The sequence below is a fragment of the Oncorhynchus masou genome, chromosome 29 (genome assembly GCF_036934945.1).
Source record: "Oncorhynchus masou masou isolate Uvic2021 chromosome 29, UVic_Omas_1.1, whole genome shotgun sequence".
NCBI lineage: Eukaryota > Metazoa > Chordata > Actinopteri > Salmoniformes > Salmonidae > Oncorhynchus > Oncorhynchus masou.
Window position 1 is genome coordinate 82520181 of NC_088240.1, and position 21901 is coordinate 82542081.

Sequence of the window (21901 nt, forward strand, 5' to 3'; positions counted from 1 at the left end):
GAGACAGGTAGATAGTGAGGGAGAGACAGGGAGATCGTGAGGGAGACAGGGAGAGAGAGAGAGACAGGGAGAGAGAGAGAAACGGGGAGACAGGGAGAGACAGGGAGAGAGAGACAGGGAGATAGTGAGGGAGAGACAGGGAGATCGTGAGGGAGAGACAGGGAGATAGTGAGGGAGAGACAGGGAGATCGTGAGGGAGAGACAGGGAGAGAGAGAGAACGGGGAGACAGGGAGATAGTGAGGGAGAGACAGGGAGAGAGAGAGAAACGGGGAGATAGTGAGGGAGAGACAGGGAGAGAGAGAGAAACGGGGAGATAGTGAGGGAGAGACAGGGAGAGAGAGAGAAACGGGGAGATAGTGAGGGAGAGACAGAGAGAGAGACAGGGAGACAGGGAGATAGTGAGGGAGAGACAGGGAGAGAGAGAGAAACGAGGAGACAGGGAGATAGTGAGGGAGAGACAGGGAGAGAGTGAGGGAGAGACAGGGAGAGACAGTGAGAGAGTGAGAGACAGGGAGATAGTGAGGGAGAGACAGTTAGATAGTGAGGGAGAAACAGTGAGAGAGTGAGGGAGAGACAGGGAGATAGTGAGGGAGAGACAGGGAGATAGTGAGGGAGAGACAGGGAGATCGTGAGGGAGAGACAGGGAGATCGTGAGGGAGAGACAGGGAGACAGGGAGATAGTGAGGGAGAGACAAGGAGATAGTGAGGGAGAGACAGGGAGATAGTGAGGGAGAGACAGGGAGATAGTGAGGGAGAGACAGGGAGATCGTGAGGGAGAGACAGGGAGATCGTGAGGGAGAGACAGGGAGATCGTGAGGGAGAGACAGGGAGATCGTGAGGGAGAGACAGGGAGATCGTGAGGGAGAGACAGGGAGATCGTGAGGGAGAGACAGGGAGATCGTGAGGGAGAGACAGGGAGACAGGGAGATCGTGAGGGAGAGACAGGGAGATCGTGAGGGAGAGACAGGGAGACAGGGAGATCGTGAGGGAGAGACAGGGAGATCGTGAGGGAGAGACAGGGAGATCGTGAAGGAGAGACAGGGAGATCGTGAGGGAGAGACAGGGAGATCGTGAAGGAGAGACAGGGAGATCGTGAGGGAGAGACAGGGAGACAGGGAGATCGTGAGGGAGAGACAGGGAGATAGTGAGGGAGAGACAGGGAGATAGTGAGGGAGAGACAGGGAGATAGTGAGGGAGAGACAGGGAGATCGTGAGGGAGAGACAGGGAGATAGTGAGGGAGAGACAGGGAGAGAGCGAGAGACAGGGAGAGAGAGAGAAACGGGGAGATAGTGAGGGAGAGACAGGGAGAGAGAGACAGGGAGATCGTGAGGGAGAGACAGGGAGATAGTGAGCCAGAGACAGGGAGATCGTGAGGGAGAGACAGGGAGATAGTGAGCCAGAGACAGGGAGATCGTGAGGGAGCGACAGGGAGAGAGAGAGAAACGGGGAGACAGGGAGATAGTGAGGGAGAGACAGGGAGAGAGAGAGAAACGGGAGACAGGGAGATAGTGAGGGAGAGACAGGGAGAGAGAGAGAAACGGGGAGATAGTGAGGGAGAGACAGAGAGAGACAGGGAGACAGGGAGATAGTGAGGGAGAGACAGGGAGAGAGAGAGAAACGAGGAGACAGGGAGATAGTGAGGGAGAGACAGGGAGAGAGAGACAGGGAGATAGTGAGGGAGAGACAGGGAGATCGTGAGGGAGAGACAGGGTGAGAGAGAGAAACGGGGAGACAGGGAGATAGTGAGGGAGAGACAGGGAGAGAGAGAGAAACGGGGAGACAGGGAGATAGTGAGGGAGAGACAGGGAGAGAAAGAGAAACGGGGAGACAGGGAGATAGTGAGGGAGAGACAGGGAGAGAGAGACAGGGAGATAGTGAGGGAGAGACAGGGAGATCGTGGAGGGAGAGACAGGTAGATAGTGAGGGAGAGACAGGGAGATCGTGAGGGAGACAGGGAGAGAGAGAGAGACAGGGAGAGAGAGAGAAACGGGGAGACAGGGAGATAGTGAGGGAGAGACAGGGAGAGGGAGACAGGGAGATAGTGAGGGAGAGACAGGGAGATCGTGAGGGAGAGACAGGGAGATCGTGAGGGAGAGACAGGGAGAGAGAGACGGAGATAGTGAGGGAGAGACAGGGAGATAGTGAGGAAGAGACAGGGAGATAGTGAGGGAGAGACAGGGAGATCGTGAGGGAGAGACAGGGAGAGAGAGACGGAGATAGTGAGGGAGAGACAGGGAGATAGTGAGGAAGAGACAGGGAGATAGTGAGGGAGAGACAGGGAGATCGTGAGGGAGAGACAGGGAGAGAGAGACGGAGATAGTGAGGGAGAGACAGGGAGATAGTGAGGGAGAGACAGGGAGATAGTGAGGGAGAGACAGGGAGAGAGAGAGAAACGGGGAGACAGGGAGATAGTGAGGGAGAGACAGGGAGAGAAAGAGAAACGGGGAGACAGGGAGATAGTGAGGGAGAGACAGGGAGATCGTGAGGGAGAGACAGGGAGAGAGAGACGGAGATAGTGAGGGAGAGACAGGGAGATAGTGAGGGAGAGACAGGGAGAGAGAGAGAAACGGGGAGACAGGGAGATAGTGAGGGAGAGACAGGGAGAGATAGAGAAACGGGGAGACAGGGAGATAGTGAGGGAGAGACAGGGAGATCGTGAGGGAGAGACAGGGAGATAGTGAGGGAGAGACAGGGAGAGAGCGAGAGACAGGGAGAGAGAGAGAAACGGGAGATAGTGAGGGAGAGACAGGGAGAGAGAGACAGGGAGAGACAGGGAGATAGTGAGCCAGAGACAGGGAGATCGTGAGGGAGAGACAGGGAGATAGTGAGCCAGAGACAGGGAGATCGTGAGGGAGAGACAGGGAGAGAGAGAGAAACGGGGAGACAGGGAGATAGTGAGGGAGAGACAGGGAGAGAGAGAGAAACGGGGAGACAGGGAGATAGTGAGGGAGAGACAGGGAGAGAGAGAGAAACGGGGAGATAGTGAGGGAGAGACAGAGAGAGAGACAGGGAGACAGGGAGATAGTGAGGGAGAGACAGGGAGAGAGAGAGAAACGAGGAGACGGAGATAGTGAGGGAGAGACAGGGAGAGAGAGCGAAACGGGAAACAGGGAGATAGTGAGGGAGAGACAGGGAGAGAAAGAGAAACGGGGAGACAGGGAGATAGTGAGGGAGAGACAGGGAGAGAGAGAGAAACGAGGAGACGGAGATAGTGAGGGAGAGACAGGGAGAGAGAGAGAAACGAGGAGACAGGGAGATAGTGAGGGAGAGACAGGGAGAGAGAGACAGGGAGATAGTGAGGGAGAGACAGGGAGATCGTGAGGGAGAGACAGGGTGAGAGAGAGAAACGGGAGACGGAGATAGTGAGGGAGAGACAGGGAGAGAGAGCGAAACGGGAGACAGGGAGATAGTGAGGGAGAGACAGGGAGAGAAAGAGAAACGGGGAGACAGGGAGATAGTGAGGGAGAGACAGGGAGAGAGAGACAGGGAGATAGTGAGGGAGAGACAGGGAGATCGTGAGGGAGAGACAGGTAGATAGTGAGGGAGAGACAGGGAGATCGTGAGGGAGACAGGGAGAGAGAGAGAGACAGGGAGAGAGAGAGAAACGGGGAGACAGGGAGAGACAGGGAGAGAGAGACAGGGAGATAGTGAGGGAGAGACAGGGAGATCGTGAGGGAGAGACAGGGAGATAGTGAGGGAGAGACAGGGAGAGAGCGAGAGACAGGGAGAGAGAGAGAAACGGGGAGATAGTGAGGGAGAGACAGGGAGAGAGACAGGGAGAGACAGGGAGATAGTGAGCCAGAGACAGGGAGATCGTGAGGGAGAGACAGGGAGATAGTGAGCCAGAGACAGGGAGATCGTGAGGGAGAGACAGGGAGAGAGAGAGAAACGGGGAGACAGGGAGATAGTGAGGGAGAGACAGGGAGAGAGAGAGAAACGGGGAGACAGGGAGATAGTGAGGGAGAGACAGGGAGAGAGAGAGAAACGGGGAGATAGTGAGGGAGAGACAGAGAGAGAGACAGGGAGATAGTGAGGGAGAGACAGGGAGAGAGAGAGAAACGAGGAGACGGAGATAGTGAGGGAGAGACAGGGAGAGAGAGCGAAACGGGGAGACAGGGAGATAGTGAGGGAGAGACAGGGAGAGAAAGAGAAACGGGGAGACAGGGAGATAGTGAGGGAGAGACAGGGAGAGAGAGAGAAACGAGGAGACGGAGATAGTGAGGGAGAGACAGGGAGAGAGAGAGAAACGAGGAGACAGGGAGATAGTGAGGGAGAGACAGGGAGAGAGAGACAGGGAGATAGTGAGGGAGAGACAGGGAGATCGTGAGGGAGAGACAGGGTGAGAGAGAGAAACGGGGAGACGGAGATAGTGAGGGAGAGACAGGGAGAGAGAGCGAAACGGGGAGACAGGGAGATAGTGAGGGAGAGACAGGGAGAGAAAGAGAAACGGGGAGACAGGGAGATAGTGAGGGAGAGACAGGGAGAGAGAGACAGGGAGATAGTGAGGGAGAGACAGGGAGATCGTGAGGGAGAGACAGGTAGATAGTGAGGGAGAGACAGGGAGATCGTGAGGGAGACAGGGAGAGAGAGAGAGACAGGGAGAGAGAGAGAAACGGGGAGACAGGGAGAGACAGGGAGAGAGAGACAGGGAGATAGTGAGGGAGAGACAGGGAGATCGTGAGGGAGAGACAGGGAGATAGTGAGGGAGAGACAGGGAGATCGTGAGGGAGAGTGAGGGAGAGACAGGGAGATCGTGAGGGAGAGACAGGGAGACAGGGAGATAGTGAGGGAGAGACAAGGAGATAGTGAGGGAGAGACAGGGAGATAGTGAGGGAGAGACAGGGAGATCGTGAGGGAGAGACAGGGAGATCGTGAGGGAGAGACAGGGAGATCGTGAGGGAGAGACAGGGAGATCGTGAGGGAGAGACAGGGAGATCGTGAGGGAGAGACAGGGAGATCGTGAGGGAGAGACAGGGAGATCGTGAGGGAGAGACAGGGAGATCGTGAGGGAGAGACAGGGAGACAGGGAGATCGTGAGGGAGAGACAGGGAGATCGTGAGGGAGAGACAGGGAGATCGTGAGGGAGAGACAGGGAGATGGTGAGCCAGCGACAGGGAGATCGTGAGGGAGAGACAGGGAGATCGTGAGGGAGAGACAGGGAGATCGTGAGGGAGAGACAGGGAGATCGTGAGGGAGAGACAGGGAGATCGTGAGGGAGAGACAGGGAGACAGGGAGATCGTGAGGGAGAGACAGGGAGATCGTGAGGGAGAGACAGGGAGACAGGGAGATCGTGAGGGAGAGACAGGGAGATCGTGAGGGAGAGACAGGGAGATAGTGAGCCAGCGACAGGGAGATCGTGAGGGAGAGACAGGGAGAGAGAGAGAAACGGGGAGACAGGGAGATAGTGAGGGAGAGACAGGGAGAGAGAGAGAAACGGGGAGACAGGGAGATAGTGAGGGAGAGACAGGGAGAGAGAGAGAAACGGGGAGATAGTGAGGGAGAGACAGAGAGAGAGACAGGGAGACAGGGAGATAGTGAGGGAGAGACAGGGAGAGAGAGAGAAACGAGGAGACAGGGAGATAGTGAGGGAGAGACAGGGAGAGAGTGAGGGAGAGACAGGGAGAGAGTGAGGGAGAGACAGGGAGAGAGTGAGGGAGAGACGGGGAGAGACAGTGAGAGAGTGAGAGACAGGGAGATAGTGAGGGAGAGACAGTTAGATAGTGAGGGAGAAACAGTGAGAGAGTGAGGGAGAGAAGGTGAGAGAGTGAGGGAGAGACCGGGAGATAGTGAGGGAGAGACAGTTAGTGAGGGAGAGACAGTGAGAGAGTGAGGGAGAGACAGGGAGATAGTGAGGGAGAGACAGGGAGATAGTGAGGGAGAGACAGGGAGATCGTGAGGGAGAGACAGGGAGATCGTGGAGGGAGAGACAGGGAGATCGTGAGGGAGAGACAGGGAGATCGTGAGGGAGAGACAGGGAGATCGTGGAGGGAGAGACAGGGAGATCGTGAGGGAGAGACAGGGAGATCGTGAGGGAGAGACAGGGAGATCGTGAGGGAGAGACAGGGAGATCGTGAGGGAGAGACAGGGAGATCGTGAGGGAGAGACAGGGAGATCGTGAGGGAGAGACAGGGAGACAGGGAGATCGTGAGGGAGAGACAGGGAGATCGTGAGGGAGAGACAGGGAGATAGTGAGCCAGCGACAGGGAGATCGTGAGGGAGAGACAGGGAGAGAGAGAGAAACGGGGAGACAGGGAGATAGTGAGGGAGAGACAGGGAGAGAGAGAGAAACGGGGAGACAGGGAGATAGTGAGGGAGAGACAGGGAGAGAGAGAGAAACGGGGAGATAGTGAGGGAGAGACAGAGAGAGAGACAGGGAGACAGGGAGATAGTGAGGGAGAGACAGGGAGAGAGAGAGAAACGAGGAGACAGGGAGATAGTGAGGGAGAGACAGGGAGAGAGTGAGGGAGAGACAGGGAGAGAGTGAGGGAGAGACAGGGAGAGAGTGAGGGAGAGACGGGGAGAGACAGTGAGAGAGTGAGAGACAGGGAGATAGTGAGGGAGAGACAGTTAGATAGTGAGGGAGAAACAGTGAGAGAGTGAGGGAGAGACAGGGAGATCGTGAGGGAGAGACAGGGAGATAGTGAGGGAGAGACAGGGAGATAGTGAGGGAGAGACAGGGAGATAGTGAGGGAGACAGGGAGATAGTGAGGGAGAGAGACAGGGAGAGAGAGGGAGAGAAATGGGGAGACAGGGAGATAGTGAGGGAGAGACAGGGAGAGAGAGACGGAGATAGTGAGGGAGAGACAGGGAGATAGTGAGGGAGAGACAGGGAGATAGTGAGGGAGAGACAGGGAGAGAGAGAGAAACGGGGAGACAGGGAGATAGTGAGGGAGAGACAGGGAGAGAAAGAGAAACGGGGAGACAGGGAGATAGTGAGGGAGAGACAGGGAGATAGTGAGGGAGAGACAGGGAGATAGTGAGGGAGAGACAGGGAGAGAGCGAGAGACAGGGAGAGAGAGAGAAACGGGGAGATAGTGAGGGAGAGACAGGGAGAGAGAGACAGGGAGATAGTGAGGGAGAGACAGGGAGATCGTGAGGGAGAGACAGGGAGATAGTGAGGGAGAGACAGGGAGATAGTGAGGGAGAGACAGGGAGATAGTGAGGGAGAGACAGGGAGAGAGCGAGAGACAGGGAGAGAGAGAGAAACGGGGAGATAGTGAGGGAGAGACAGGGAGAGAGAGACAGGGAGAGACAGGGAGATAGTGAGCCAGAGACAGGGAGATCGTGAGGGAGAGACAGGGAGATAGTGAGCCAGAGACAGGGAGATCGTGAGGGAGAGACAGGGAGAGAGAGAGAAACGGGGAGACAGGGAGATAGTGAGGGAGAGACAGGGAGAGAGAGAGAAACGGGGAGACAGGGAGATAGTGAGGGAGAGACAGGGAGAGAGAGAGAAACGGGGAGATAGTGAGGGAGAGACAGAGAGAGAGACAGGGAGACAGGGAGATAGTGAGGGAGAGACAGGGAGAGAGAGAGAAACGAGGAGACAGGGAGATAGTGAGGGAGAGACAGGGAGAGAGAGAGAAACGAGGAGACAGGGAGATAGTGAGGGAGAGACAGGGAGAGAGAGACAGGGAGATAGTGAGGGAGAGACAGGGAGATCGTGAGGGAGAGACAGGGTGAGAGAGAGAAACGGGGAGACGGAGATAGTGAGGGAGAGACAGGGAGAGAGAGAGAAACGGGGAGACAGGGAGATAGTGAGGGAGAGACAGGGAGAGAAAGAGAAACGGGGAGACAGGGAGATAGTGAGGGAGAGACAGGGAGAGAGAGAGAGAAACGGGGAGATAGTGAGGGAGAGACAGGGAGAGAGAGAAACGGGGAGATAGTGAGGGAGAGACAGAGAGAGAGACAGGGAGATAGTGAGGGAGAGACAGGGAGAGAGAGAGAAACGAGGAGACAGGGAGATAGTGAGGGAGAGACAGGGAGAGAGAGACAGGGAGATAGTGAGGGAGAGACAGGGAGATCGTGAGGGAGAGACAGGGAGATAGTGAGGGAGAGACAGGGAGATCGTGAGGGAGAGACAGGGAGAGAGAGAGAAACGGGGAGACAGGGAGATAGTGAGGGAGAGACAGGGAGAGAGAGAAACGGGGAGACAGGGAGATAGTGAGGGAGAGAGAGAGAAGGGGGGAGGAAAGAGAAGACAGTCCTGTTGAAACTCAAGACTGCTTCACTCACGCACAAGACACTTATGACAGTCAGCAGGGAAGTCCATTGATCCAGACAGACCTGCAGTAGTACAGTAGTAGACAGAGCAGACAGAGGAGGATGACAGCCATGCCTCCCAGTATGGCCAATAGGAAGACTGTGTGGTACGTACTGATGTCCTTTGCCACCACCGGACCTGCAGAAACAGACACATTCTTCTTTTGTCTTTTTTTACGGTTCACAGAGGAAGTTTTACCTGTTTTAAATGTGTGTGTTGGTACCTGTGTCTAGTGGGGACATGGTGTGTGTTGGTACCTGTGTCTAGTGGGGACATGGTGTGTGTTGGTACCTGTGTCTAGTGGGGACCTGGTGTGTGTTGGTACCTGTGTCTAGTGGGGACGTGGTGTGTGTTGGTACCTGTGTCTAGTGGGGACGTGGTGTGTGTTGGTACCTGTGTCTAGTGGGGACATGGTGTGTGTTGGTACCTGTGTCTAGTGGGGACATGGTGTGTGTTGGTACCTGTGTCTAGTGGGGACGTGGTGTGTGTTGGTACCTGTCTCTAGTGGGGACGTGGTGTGTGTTGGTACCTGTGTCTAGTGGGGACGTGGTGTGTGTTGGTACCTGTGTCTAGTGGGGACGTGGTGTGTGTTGGTACCTGTGTCTAGTGGGGACGTGGTGTGTGTTGGTACCTGTGTCTAGTGGGGACGTGGTGTGTGTTGGTACCTGTGTCTAGTGGGGACGTGGTGTGTGTTGGTACCTGTGTCTAGTGGGGACGTGGTGTGTGTTGGTACCTGTGTCTAGTGGGGACGTGGTGTGTGTTGGTACCTGTGTCTAGTGGGGACGTGGTGTGTGTTGGTACCTGTGTCTAGTGGGGACGTGGTGTGTGTTGGTACCTGTGTCTAATGGGAACATGGTGTGTGTTGGTACCTGTGTCTAGTGGGGACATGGTGTGTGTTGGTACCTGTGTCTAGTGGGGACGTGGTGTGTGTTGGTACCTGTGTCTAGTGGGGACGTGGTGTGTGTTGGTACCTGTGTCTAGTGGGGACATGGTGTGTGTTGGTACCTGTGTCTAGTGGGGACGTGGTGTGTTGGTACCTGTGTCTAGTGGGGACGTGGTGTGTGTTGGTACCTGTGTCTAGTGGGGACGTGGTGTGTGTTGGTACCTGTGTCTAGTGGGGACGTGGTGTGTGTTGGTACCTGTGTCTAGTGGGGACGTGGTGTGTGTTGGTACCTGTGTCTAGTGGGGACGTGGTGTGTGTTGGTACCTGTGTCTAGTGGGGACGTGGTGTGTGTTGGTACCTGTGTCTAGTGGGGACGTGGTGTGTGTTGGTACCTGTGTCTAATGGGGACGTGGTGTGTGTTGGTACCTGTGTCTAGTGGGGACGTGGTGTGTGTTGGTACCTGTGTCTAGTGGGGACGTGGTGTGTGTTGGTACCTGTGTCTAGTGGGGACATGGTGTGTGTTGGTACCTGTGACTAGTGGGGACGTGGTGTGTGTTGGTACCTGTGTCTAGTGGGGACGTGGTGTGTGTTGGTACCTGTGTCTAGTGGGGACGTGGTGTGTGTTGGTACCTGTGACTAGTGGGGACGTGGTGTGTGTTGGTACCTGTGTCTAGTGGGGACGTGGTGTGTGTTGGTACCTGTGTCTAGTGGGGACATGGTGTGTGTTGGTACCTGTGACTAGTGGGGACATGGTGTGTGTTGGTACCTGTGTCTAGTGGGGACGTGGTGTGTGTTGGTACCTGTGTCTAGTGGGGACGTGGTGTGTGTTGGTACCTGTGTCTAGTTGGGACGTGGTGTGTGTTGGTACCTGTGACTAGTGGGGACATGGTGTGTGTTGGTACCTGTGTCTAGTGGGGACGTGGTGTGTGTTGGTACCTGTGTCTAGTTGGGACGTGGTGTGTGTTGGTACCTGTGTCTAGTGGGGACATGGTGTGTGTTGGTACCTCTGTCTAGTGGGGACATGGTGTGTGTTGGTACCTGTGTCTAGTGGGGACGTGTTGTGTGTTGGTACCTGTGTCTAGTGGGGACGTGGTGTGTGTTGGTACCTGTGTCTAGTGGGGACGTGGTGTGTGTTGGTACCTGTGTCTAGTGGGGACGTGTTGTGTGTTGGTACCTGTGTCTAGTGGGGACGTGGTGTGTGTTGGTACCTGTGTCTAGTGGGGACGTGTTGTGTGTTGGTACCTGTGTCTAGTGGGGACGTGGTGTGTGTTGGTACCTGTGTCTAGTGGGGACGTGGTGTGTGTTGGTACCTGTGTCTAGTGGGGACGTGTTGTGTGTTGGTACCTGTGTCTAGTGGGGACGTGGTGTGTGTTGGTACCTGTGTCTAGTGGGGACGTGGTGTGTGTTGGTACCTGTGTCTAGTGGGGACATGGTGTGTGTTGGTACCTGTGTCTAGTGGGGACATGGTGTGTGTTGGTACCTGTGTCTAGTGGGGACATGGCAGCCACCCAGTATCCCAGCTGAGGGGCGATGTAGGTTAGGCTGAGCTGGTCTCCCTCCCTCTGGACATAGCCCAGACTGCTCTTCAACCAGGCCCCTACAAACAAACACAGAGAGTTAGAGATATACTCTTCAACCACAGTAAATCAGTGTAAAGCTTTTGGCCTCGCCACTATGCTGCTGCAGTTCTCCAGCCAACCACTGGGAGGCAGCAGACTCAGTGACACAGTCATAACTCACACCGTCCAGGAGCCATATGAGCTAGAATCATCATAACATAGCCAGACACAGTCATTATGTAAGATGATGTAACACGACCTGGACAGCGATCTAATGTCAGTTTTTATTTGTCACCATTGGTATGATAAGGATTTGTGGTATGTAGGCTGATCCAAGATCTGTGTATGAGAGGGGCTATGACAGTGCAGCAGTGGTCTCTGCAGGGGATTCTCTGTCTATTATAGATGCTCTGTAACCCAATTAGAAGGGAAGATCTAATGTACAGGGAGGGGGAGAGAGAAACAAGAGAAGGAGAGAAATGCCTGTGACTCAGCATCTTTATGAAACGCTTCGCCTCCCTCCCTCCCTCACACACACACACACAGCGTCATCGATCCCCATGGACCTCTGGCTGTAAGGCATCACAGACACACATATATACAAACACACGCAAGACTGCACACAGAGTCAATACTGATCACCTTTACATTAGTACTAGTCATTTGTGAGAGTTTGTAGGAACGTCATCATGAACTCTGTTCAGATGTGAACTGGATGGTAATTACATCATTAACTCCTCTCTGTAATGTATTGGCATCATTAACTCCTCTCTGTAATGTCTTGACATCATTAACTCCTCTCTGTAATGTATTGACGTCATTAACTCCTCTCTGTAATGTATTGGCATCATTAACTCCTCTCTGTAATGTATTGGCATCATTAACTCCTCTCTGTAATGTATTGACATCATTAACTCCTCTCTGTAATGTATTGACATCATTAACTCCTCTCTGTAATGTATTGACATCATTAACTCCTCCCTGTAATGTATTGACGTCATTAACTCCTCTCTGTAATGTATTGAGTCTGGATGGTATTGACATCATTAACTCCTCTCTGTAATGTATTGACATCATTAACCTCTTACACTTATGGTGGCGCTATTTCATTTTTGGAAGAAAAACGTTCCCGTTTTAAACAAGATATTTTGTCACAAAAAGATGCTCGACTATGCATATAATTGCTACTGTTCGAAAGAAAACACTCTGACGTGTCCAGAAATACAAATATCTTCTCTGTGCGTGCCCTTTAACGTGAGCTTCAGGCAAAACCAAGATGACTTGGCATCCAGGAAATGACAAGGATTTTTGAGGCTCTGTCTTTCATGATCTCCTTATATGGCTGTGAACGCAAGAGGAATGAGTCTGCCCTTTCTGTCGTTTCCCCAAGGTGTCTGCAGCATTGTGACATATTTGTAGGCAGATCGTTGGAAGATTGACCATAAGAGACCACATTTACCACGTGTCCGCCCGGTGTCCTGCGCCGAAATTGGTGCGCAAAAGTCACCTGCCAGTATTTTTCCATGGGGCACAGAGAGAAAGCAAGCTTCCATGAACTGCATGTCAATGAAGAGATATGTGAAAAAACACCTTGAGGATTGATTCCAAACAACGTTTGCCATGTTTCGGTCGATATTATGTAGTTAATCCGGAAAAAGTTTCACGTTGTAGGTGACTGCATTTTCGGTTCGTTTCGGTAGCCAGGCGCAATGTAGAAAACGGAACGATTTCTCCTACACACAGACGCTTTCAGGAAACACTGCGCATTTGGTATGTGGCTGGGAGTCTCCTCATTGAAAACATCAGAAGCTCTTCAAAGGTAAATGATTTTATTTATTTGGTTATCTGGCTTTTGTGAAAATGTTGCGTGCTACATGCTACACAAAATGCTATGCTAGCTTTGCATACTCTTACACAAATTAGTCAATTTCTATGGTTCAAAAGCATATTTTGAAAATCTGAGATGACAGTGTTGTTAAGAAAAGGCTAAGCTTGAGAGCAAACGCATTATTTTAATTTTATTTGCGATTTTCAGAAATCGTTAACGTTGCGTTATGCTAATGAGCCTGAGGCTTAGTCACAATCCCGGATCCGGGATGGGGAGTTTCAAGAGGTCCCTGTAATGTATTGACGTCATTAACTCCTCATTAACTCCTCTCTGTAATGTATTGACGTCATTAACTCCTCTCTGTAATGTATTGACGTCATTAACTCCTCTCTGTAATGTATTGGCATCATTAACTCCTCTCTGTAATGTATTGGCATCATTAACTCCTCTCTGTAATGTATTGGCATCATTAACTCCTCTCTGTAATGTATTGACATCATTAACTCCTCTCTGTAATGTATTGACATCATTAACTCCTCTCTGTAATGTATTGACATCATTAACTCCTCTCTGTAATGTATTAGCATCATTAACTCATCTCTGTAATGTATTGAGTACAGATGGTAATTACATCATTAACTCCTCTCTAATGTATTGGCATCATTAACTCCTCTCTGTAATGTATTGGCATCATTAACTCCTCTCTGTAATGTATTGACATCATTAACTCCTCTCTGTAATGTATTGACGTCATTTACTCCTCTCTGTAATGTATTGGCATCATTAACTCCTCTCGGTAATGTATTGGCATCATTAACTCCTCTCTGTAATGTATTGCCATCATTAACTCCTCTCTGTAATGTATTGGAATCATTAACTCCTCTCGGTAATGTATTGCCATCATTAACTCCTCTCTGTAATGTATTGCCATCATTAACTCCTCTCTGTAAATTATTGGCATCATTAACTCCTCCCTGTACTGTATTGACATCATTAACTCCTCCCTGTAATGTATTGACATCATTAACTCCTCCCTGTAATGTATTGACATCATTAACTCCTCTCTGTAATGTATTGGCATCATTAACTCCTCCCCGTAATGTATTGGCATCATTAACTCCTCCCTGTAATGTATTGACATAATTAACTCCTCCCTGTAATGTATTGACATCATTAACTCCTCTCGGTAATGTGTTGGCATCATTAACTCCTCTCTGTAATGTATTGGCATCATTAACTCCTCTCTGTAATGTATTGACATCATTAACTCCTCCCTGTAATGTATTGAGTCTGGATGGCAATTACATCATTAACTCCTCTCTGTAATGTGTTGGCATCATTAACTCCTCTCTGTAATGTATTGGCATCATTAACTCCTCCCTGTAATGTATTGACATCATTAACTCCTCCCTGTAATGTATTGACATCATTAACTCCTCCCTGTAATGTATTGACATCATTAACTCCTCTCTGTAATGTATTGGCATCATTAACTCCTCTCTGTAAATTATTGACATCATTAACTCCTCTCTGTAATGTATTGACATCATTAACTCCTCTCTGTAATGTATTGACATCATTAACTCCTCTCTGTAATGTATTGGCATCATTAACTCCTCTCTGTAATGTATTGGCATCATTAACTCCTCTCTGTAATGTATTGGCATCATTAACTCCTCTCTGTAATGTATTGGCATCATTAACTCCTCTCTGTAATGTATTGGCATCATTAACTCCTCTCTGTAATGTATTGACATCATTAACTCCTCCCTGTAATGTATTGACATCAATAACTCCTCTCTGTAATGTATTGACATCAATAACTCCTCTCTGTAATGTATTGGCATCATTAACTCCTCTCTGTAAATTATTGACATCATTAACTCCTCTCTGTAATGTATTGAGTACAGATGGTAATTACATAATTAACTCCTCTCTGTAATGTATTGACATCAATAACTCCTCTCTGTAATGTATTGGCATCATTAACTCCTCTCTGTAATGTATTGGCATCATTAACTCCTCCCTGTAATGTATTGACATCATTAACTCCTCTCTGTAATGTATTGACATCAATAACTCCTCTCTGTAATGTATTGGCATCATTAACTCCTCCCTGTAATGTATTGACATCATTAACTACTCTCTGTAATGTATTGGCATCAATAACTCCTCTCTGTAATGTATTGGCATCATTAACTCCTCTCTGTAATGTATTGGCATCATTAACTCCTCTCTGTAATGTATTGGCATCATTAAATCCTCTCTGTAATGTATTGACATCATTAACTCCTCTCTGTAATGTATTGACATCATTAACTCCTCTCTGTAATGTATTGGCATCATTAACTCCTCTCTAATGTATTGACATCATTAACTCCTCTCTGTAATGTATTGAGTCTGGATGGTAATTACATAATTAACTCCTCTCTGTAATGTATTGACATCATTAACTCCTCTCTCTAATGTATTGACATCATTAACTCCTCTCTGTAATGTATTGGCATCATTAACTCCTCTCTGTAAATTATTGACATCATTAACTCCTCTCTGTAATGTATTGAGTCTGGATGGTAATTACATCATTAAATCCTCTCTGTAATGTATTGGCATCATTAACTTCTCTCTGTAATGTATTGACATCATTATCTCCTCTCTGTAATGTATTGACATCATTAACTCCTCTCTGTAATGTATTGACATCATTAACTCCTCTCTGTAATGTATTGAGTCTGGATGGTAGTTACATCATTAACTGGATGGTATTTACATCATAAACACACAGAGGTAAACCAGCTCCTTTCTAACAGTATGTGACATCATTCAGCTCAGTACTCTACAACATCACAGAACAAAATACATGCTGTCAGTTAAACTAGCAGAACAGGTTTCACCAAGTCTGCGTGTGTCTTTTGCTCAAGTGTCTGTGTGTGAGAGTTTGTGTGGGTCTGTATGCATCTGTGTGTGTGTGTGCGCGAGTTGCTTTGTGTGTGCTCAAGCATCTGTTTGTCTGTGTGAGAGTTGGTGTGTGGGTGTGTGTGTGAGCGAAAGAGTTGGTGTGTGTGTGTGTGTGAGAGAGTTGGTGTGTGTATGCATCTGTGAGAGTTGGTGTGTGTGTGTCTGTGAGAATTGGTGTGTGTGTGTGTGTGTGTGAGAGAGTTGTTGTGCGTATGCGTCTGTGAGAGTTGGTGTGTGTGTGTGTGAGAGTTGGTGTGTGTTATCCGCTCTCCATGCGCAAGCCTAGACAACAACACAGTCCCTCCTAACATTGGCTTCTTTGTGTGGAGAAAGAATGATCAGGCAGAAATATTTCTGGAGAAATCTCAAACACACTCGCTTGCACACGCACGCACACACAAACACACACACACAAACTGGTCACTGGAGAAACTCAATTAAAGCCCCGGGTCTGTTCGGTTTGTTATTTGGGGGTTGCTAGGGAAATGGTGGACTAAAACAGAGGACCAAAGGTGTCTGTTTCTGGGAAATATTAATCCCATACAGTGTGTGTGTGTGTTTAGACACAAGGCTACATACCCTCTGGCTGTAAGGCATCCTGGGAACAGTGGCTTTCCATGTCAATCATGTAAAGGGTCACCCAGTGAGAGAGTTGACTCCTCATGAGAACATGGCTGTGCTGGGCTCGGTACAGTACTGTGTGTGATTGTTTACACCTATGTGTATATCTGTGTGTGTGTGTGTGTGTGTACCTCAGCTTGACTGATTCAAGCACTACTCTGGCTACCCTCCTAAATCACTCCACTGCTGTCTGAGTCAATGATCTACGGCTGACTACACCTCTACTAATCTTGGGAGGGAGGGAGAGAGGGGAGGGAGGGATTTTCAAACAGGTTAGGCTACATTTCCTAACCAATCTTGTGATGTGGATGTAATCAGGAACAAGAAGTAGTGTTTTGATGTGTTTTAATACGGTGCGTTACGTCCAATAATATGTCAGATAATCTTTTATAAAGTTCTCAATTATTCCATTCATAACTCTGCCACACTGTAATCTCCCGTCTCACTGTACTGTGTGTGTGTGTGTGTGTGTGTGTGTGTGTGTGTGTGTGTGTGTGTGTGTTGCACTCTGGTGCGGTTTTTCCCCCCAGTTCCTTTAAAAAAAGTATGTAGTGATGCATTTCCCAGCCTGACTGAGATACACATATCCCATCAACTTCCAGGAAACATAGATCCCACTGACGACACACACAACACGTACCTTACCCTACTGATTAGAGGTTCCGAGGGGAGGAATTCTGGACCCAAACACAGGAAATCTGCTCCCTGCTCAGAAAAACTGAAAAGCTGTGTGTGTACTCACCAAGACTGGGATCGAACCTCCAGGCTGGGATGTGTTGGTTCTCCTTCAGGCCGCTATTGGCCGGTAGAGAGATGGAGATGCTGATTGGGCAGTTCACCTGGAGCTCCAACCCCTCACTGGCAAATAGGTGGACAGAGATGGCCGCCACTGGAGTCAGCTCAAACCTACGCTCACTTCCTGTTAGAGGAGAAGAGGAGAGCCAAAAGAGAGGTGTAGTGAGAGGGAGTGCAAGAGAAAGAGAGAGGTGTGTAGTGAGAGAGAGGTTTAGTGAGAGAGAGGTGTAGTGAAAGAGAGGTGTAGTGAAAGAGAGGAGTAGTGAGAGAGAGAGGAGTAGTGAGAGAGAGAGAGGAGTAGTGAGAGATAGAGAGAGAGAAAGGAGAGGTGTAGTGAGAGAGAGAGAGAGAGAAAGGAGAGGTGTAGTGAGAGAGAGAGAGAGAGAGAAAGAGGTGTAGTGAGAGAGAGAGAGAGAGAGGTGTAGTGAGAGAGAGAGAGAGAGAGAGAGAGAGAGAGGTGTAGTGAGAGAGAGAGAGGTGTAGTGAGAGAGAGAGGTGTAGTGAGTGTAGTGAGTGAGAGAGAGAGGGTGTAGTGAGAGAGAGAGGTGTAGTGAGAGAGAGAGGTGTAGTGAGAGAGAGAGGTGTAGTGAGAGAGAGAGAGGTGTAGTGAGAGAGAGAGAGAAAGGAGAGGTGTAGTGAGAGAGAAAGAAAGGAGAGGTGTAGTGAGTGAGATAGAGAGAGAGGTGTAGTGAGAGAGAGAGAGAGAGGTGTAGTGAGAGAGAGAGAGAGAGGTGTAGTGAGAGAGAGAGAGAGAGTGTAGTGAGAGAGAGAGAGGGGTGTAGTGAGAGAGAGAGAGGGGTGTAGTGAGAGAGAGAGAGGGGTGTAGTGAGAGAGAGAGAGGGGTGTAGTGAGAGAGAGAGGGGTGTAGTGAGAGAGAGAGAGGTGTAGTGAGAGAGAGAGAGGTGTAGTGAGAGAGAAAGAAAGGAGAGGTGTAGTGAGAGAGAGAGAGAGTGTGAGAGAGAGAGAGAGAAAGGAGAGGTGTAGTGAGAGAGAGAGAGAAAGAGAGAGGTAGTGAGAGAAAGAGAGGTATAGTGAGAGAGGTGTAGTGAGAGAGAGGTGTAGTGAGAGAGAGAGAGGTGTAGTGAGAGAGAGAGAGGTGTAGTGAGAGAGAGAGAGAGAGAGAGAGGTGTAGTGAGAGAGCGAGAGGTGTAGTGAGAGAGAGAGGGGTGTAGTGAGAGAGAGAGAGGGGTGTAGTGAGAGAGAGAGAGGTGTAGTGAGAGAGAGAGAGGTGTAGTGAGAGAGAGAGGGTGTAGTGAGAGAGAGAGGTGTAGTGAGAGAGAGAGAGGTGTAGTGAGAGAGAGAGGTGTAGTGAGAGAGAGAGGTGTAGTGAGAGAGAGAGAGGTGTAGTGAGAGAGAGAGAGGTGTAGTGAGAGAGAGAGAGGTGTAGTGAGAGAGAGAGGTGTAGTGAGAGAGAGAGGTGTAGTGTGAGAGAGAGAGGTGTAGTGAGAGAGAGAGAGGTGTTGTGAGAGAGAGAGAGAGAAAGGAGAGGTGTAGTGAGAGAGAAAGAAAGGAGAGGTGTAGTGAGTGAGAGAGAGAGAGTGTGAGAGAGAGAGAGAGAAATGAGAGGTGTAGTGAGAGAGAGAGAGAAAGAGAGAGGTAGTGAGAGAAAGAGAGGTATAGTGAGAGAGGTGTAGTGAGAGAGAGAGAGAGAGAGAGGTGTAGTGAGAGAGAGAGAGAGAGAGGTGTAGTGAGAGAGAGAGAGAGAGGTGTAGTGAGAGAGAGAGAGGGGTGTAGTGAGAGAGAGAGGGGTGTAGTGAGAGAGAGAGAGAGTGTAGTGAGAGAGAGAGGTGTGTAGTGAGAGAGAGAGAGGTGTAGTGAGAGAGAGAGGTGTAGTGAGAGAGAGAGAGGTGTAGTGAGAGAGAGAGAGGTGTAGTGAGAGAGAGAGAGAGAAAGGAGAGGTGTAGTGAGAGAGAAAGAAAGGAGAGGTGTAGTGAGTGAGAGAGAGTGTGAGAGAGAGAGAGAGAAAGAGAGGTATAGTGAGAGAGAGAGAGAGGTGTAGTGAGAGAGAGAGAAAGAAAGGAGAGGTGTAGTGAGAGAGAGGTGTAGTGTGAGAGAGAGAGGTATAGTGAGAGAGAGACGTGTAGTGAGAGAGAGGTATAGCGAGAGAGAGAGAGGTATAGCGAGAGAGCGAGAGGTGTAGCGAGAGAGCGAGAGGTGTAGCGAGAGAGAGAGAGGTGTAGCGAGAGAGAGAGAGGTGTAGCGAGAGAGAGAGGTGTAGTGAGAGAGAGAGGTGTAGTGAGAGAGAGAGGTGTAGTGAGAGAGGGAGGTGTAGTGAGAGAGGGAGAGGAGTAGTGAGAGATGGAGAGAGAGGTGTAGCGAGAGGGAGAGAAGGAAAGGAGAGGTGTAGTGAGAGAGAGAGAGAGAAAGAGAGAAAGAGAGAAAGAGAGAGAGAGGTATAGTGAGAGAGCGAGAGGTGTAGTGAGAGAGAGAGAAAAGTGTAGTGAGAGAGAAAAGTGTAGTGAGAGAGAGAGCGAGAGAGAGAAAGAGAGAGAGGTATAGTGAGAGAGAGAAGTGTAGTGAGAGAGAGAGAGAGGTGTAGTGAGAGAGAGAGAGAATGAGGTGTAGTGAGAAAGGAGAGGTGTAGTGAGAAAGGAGAGGTGTAGTGAGAGAGAGAAAGAAAGGAGAGGTGTAGTGAGAGAGAGAGAAAGAAAGGAGAGGTGCAGTGAGAGAGAGAGAAAGAAAGGAGAGGTGCAGTGAGAGAGTGAGAAAGAAAGGAGAGGTGCAGTGAGAGAGAGAGAAAGAAAGGAGAGGTGCAGTGAGAGAGAGAGAAAGAAAGGAGAGGTGTAGTGAGAGAGAGAGTGAGAGAGAGAGTGAGAGAGAGAGAGAGAGAGAGAGAGAAAGGAGAGGTGTAGTGAGAGAGGGAGAGAGAGAGAAAGGAGAGGTGTAGTGAGAGAGAGAGAAAGAAAGGAGAGGTGTAGTGAGAGAGAGAGAAAGAAAGGAGAGGTGTAGTGAAGAGAGAGAGAAAGAAAGGAGAGGTGTAGTGAGAGAGAGACAAAGAAAGGAGAGGTGTAGTGAGAGAGAAAAGAGAGGTGTAGTGAGAGAGAGAGAGAGCGAGAGAGAGAGAAAAGAGAGGTGTAGTGAGAGAGAGAGAGAGAGAGAGAGAGAGAGAGAGAGAGAGAGAGAGAGAGAGAGAGAGGTGTAGTGAGAGAGAGAGAGGTGTAGTGAGAGAGAGAGAGAGAGAGGTGTAGTGAGAGAGAGAGAGAGGTGTAGTGAGAGAGAGAGAGAGAGAGAGAGAGAGAGAGGGGTAGTGAGAGAGAGGTGTAGTGAGAGAGAGAGGGATAGAGATCGAGAGAGAGAAAGGAGAGGTGTAGTGAGTGAGAGGTGTAGTGTGAGAGAGAGAGAGGTGTAGTGAGAGAGAGAGCGAGAGAGAGAGAGAAAAGAGAGGTGTAGTGAGAGAGAGAGAGAGCGAGAGAAAGAGAGAAAAGAGAGGTGTAGTGAGAGAGAGAGCGAGAGAGAGAAAAGAGGTGTAGTGAGAGAGAGAGAGAGAGAGAGAGAGTGTAGTGAGAGAGAGAGAGAGAGAGAGTGTAGTGAGAGAGAGAGAGGTGTAGTGAGAGAGAGAGAGAGAGAGGGGTAGTGAGAGAGAGGTGTAGTGAGAGAGAGAGGGATAGAGATCGAGAGAGAGAAAGGAGAGGTGTAGTGAGTGAGAGAGAGAGAGAGGTGTAGTGAGAGAGAGGTGTAGTGTGAGAGAGAGAGAGAGAGGTGTAGTGAGAGAGAGAGAGGGAGAGAGAGGTGTAGTGAGAGAGAGAGGTGTCGTGAGAGAGAGAGAGAGAGAGAGGTGTCGTGAGAGAGAGATAGAGGTGTAGTGAGAGAGAGAGAGAGAGAGAGAGAGAGAGATAGAGGTGTAGTGAGAGAGAGAGAGGTGTAGTGAGAAAGGAGAGGTGTAGTGAGAAAGGAGAGGTGTAGTGAGAAAGGAGAGGTGTAGTGAGAAAGGAGAGGTGTAGTGAGAAAGGAGAGGTGTAGTGAGAGAGAAAGAAAGGAGAGGTGTAGTGAGAGAGAGAGAAAGAAAGGAGAGGTGCAGTGAGAGAGAGAGAAAGAAAGGAGAGGTGCAGTGAGAGAGTGAGAAAGAAAGGAGAGGTGCAGTGAGAGAGAGAGAGAAAGGAGAGGTGTAGTGAGAGAGAGAGAGAGAGAGAGAGAGGAGAGGTGTAGTGAGAGAGAGAGAGAGAGAGAGGTGTAGTGAGAGAGAGAGGTGTAGTGAGAGAGAGGTGTAGTGAGAGAGAGAGGTGTAGTGAAAGAGAGAGGTGTAGTGAAAGAGAGAGAGAGAGGAGAGGTGTAGTGAGAGAGAGGGAGGAGAGGTGTAGTGAGAGAGAGAGAGAGGTGTAGTGAGAGAAAGAGAGAGAGGGGGGAGAGGTGTAGTGAGAGAGAGAGAGAGAGAGAGAGGAGAGGTGTAGTGAGAGGGAGAGAGAGAAAAAGGAGAAGTGTAGTGAGAGAGAGGTGTCGTGAGAGAGAAAGGAGAGTGGTAGTGAGAGAGAGAGAAAGAAAGGAGAGGTGTCGTGAGAGAGAGAGAGAGAAAGGAGAGGTGTAGTGAGAGAGAGAGAGAGAGAGAGAGAGAGGGAGGGAGGGAGAGAGAAAGGGGAGGTGTAGTGAGAGAGAGAGAGAGAGAGAGAGAGAGAGAGAGAGAGGAGAGAGAAAGGAGAGGTGTAGTGAGAGTAAGAGAGAGAGAAAGGAGAGGTGTAGTGAGAGGGAGAGAGAGAGGGAGGGAGAGAGAAAGGAGAGGTGTAGTGAGAGAGAGAGAGAGAGAGAGAGAGAGAGAGGGAGAGAGAAAGGAGAGGTGTTGTGAGAGAGAGAGAGAGAGAGGGGGGAGAGAGAAAGGAGTGGTGTAGTGAGAGGGAGAGAGATGTAGTGAGAGGAAGAGAGAGGAGAGGTGTAGTGAGGGAGAGAGAGAGAGAGAGAGAGGAGAGGTGCAGTGAGAGGGAGGAGAGGTGTAGTGAGAGGGAGAGAGAGAGATGTAGTGAGAGGGAGGGAGAGGTGTAGTGAGAGGGAGGGAGAGGTTGTGA

At 50.0% G+C, this 21901-nt stretch overlaps 1 protein-coding gene across 1 annotated transcript in view; it reads right to left on the minus strand.

Moving 5' to 3' along the window:
• LOC135520771 (protein FAM171A1-like) overlaps positions 1-21901 on the minus strand; it is a 58409-nt gene that overhangs the window by 11813 nt on the left and 24695 nt on the right. Inside the window, exons 5-7 of the mRNA XM_064946550.1 lie at positions 16855-17031; positions 10627-10743; positions 8287-8401 (exon numbers count right to left, since the gene is read on the minus strand). Coding sequence (XP_064802622.1) covers positions 8287-8401; positions 10627-10743; positions 16855-17031 — 409 coding nt within the window. The remainder of the gene's footprint in view (positions 1-8286; positions 8402-10626; positions 10744-16854; positions 17032-21901) is intronic.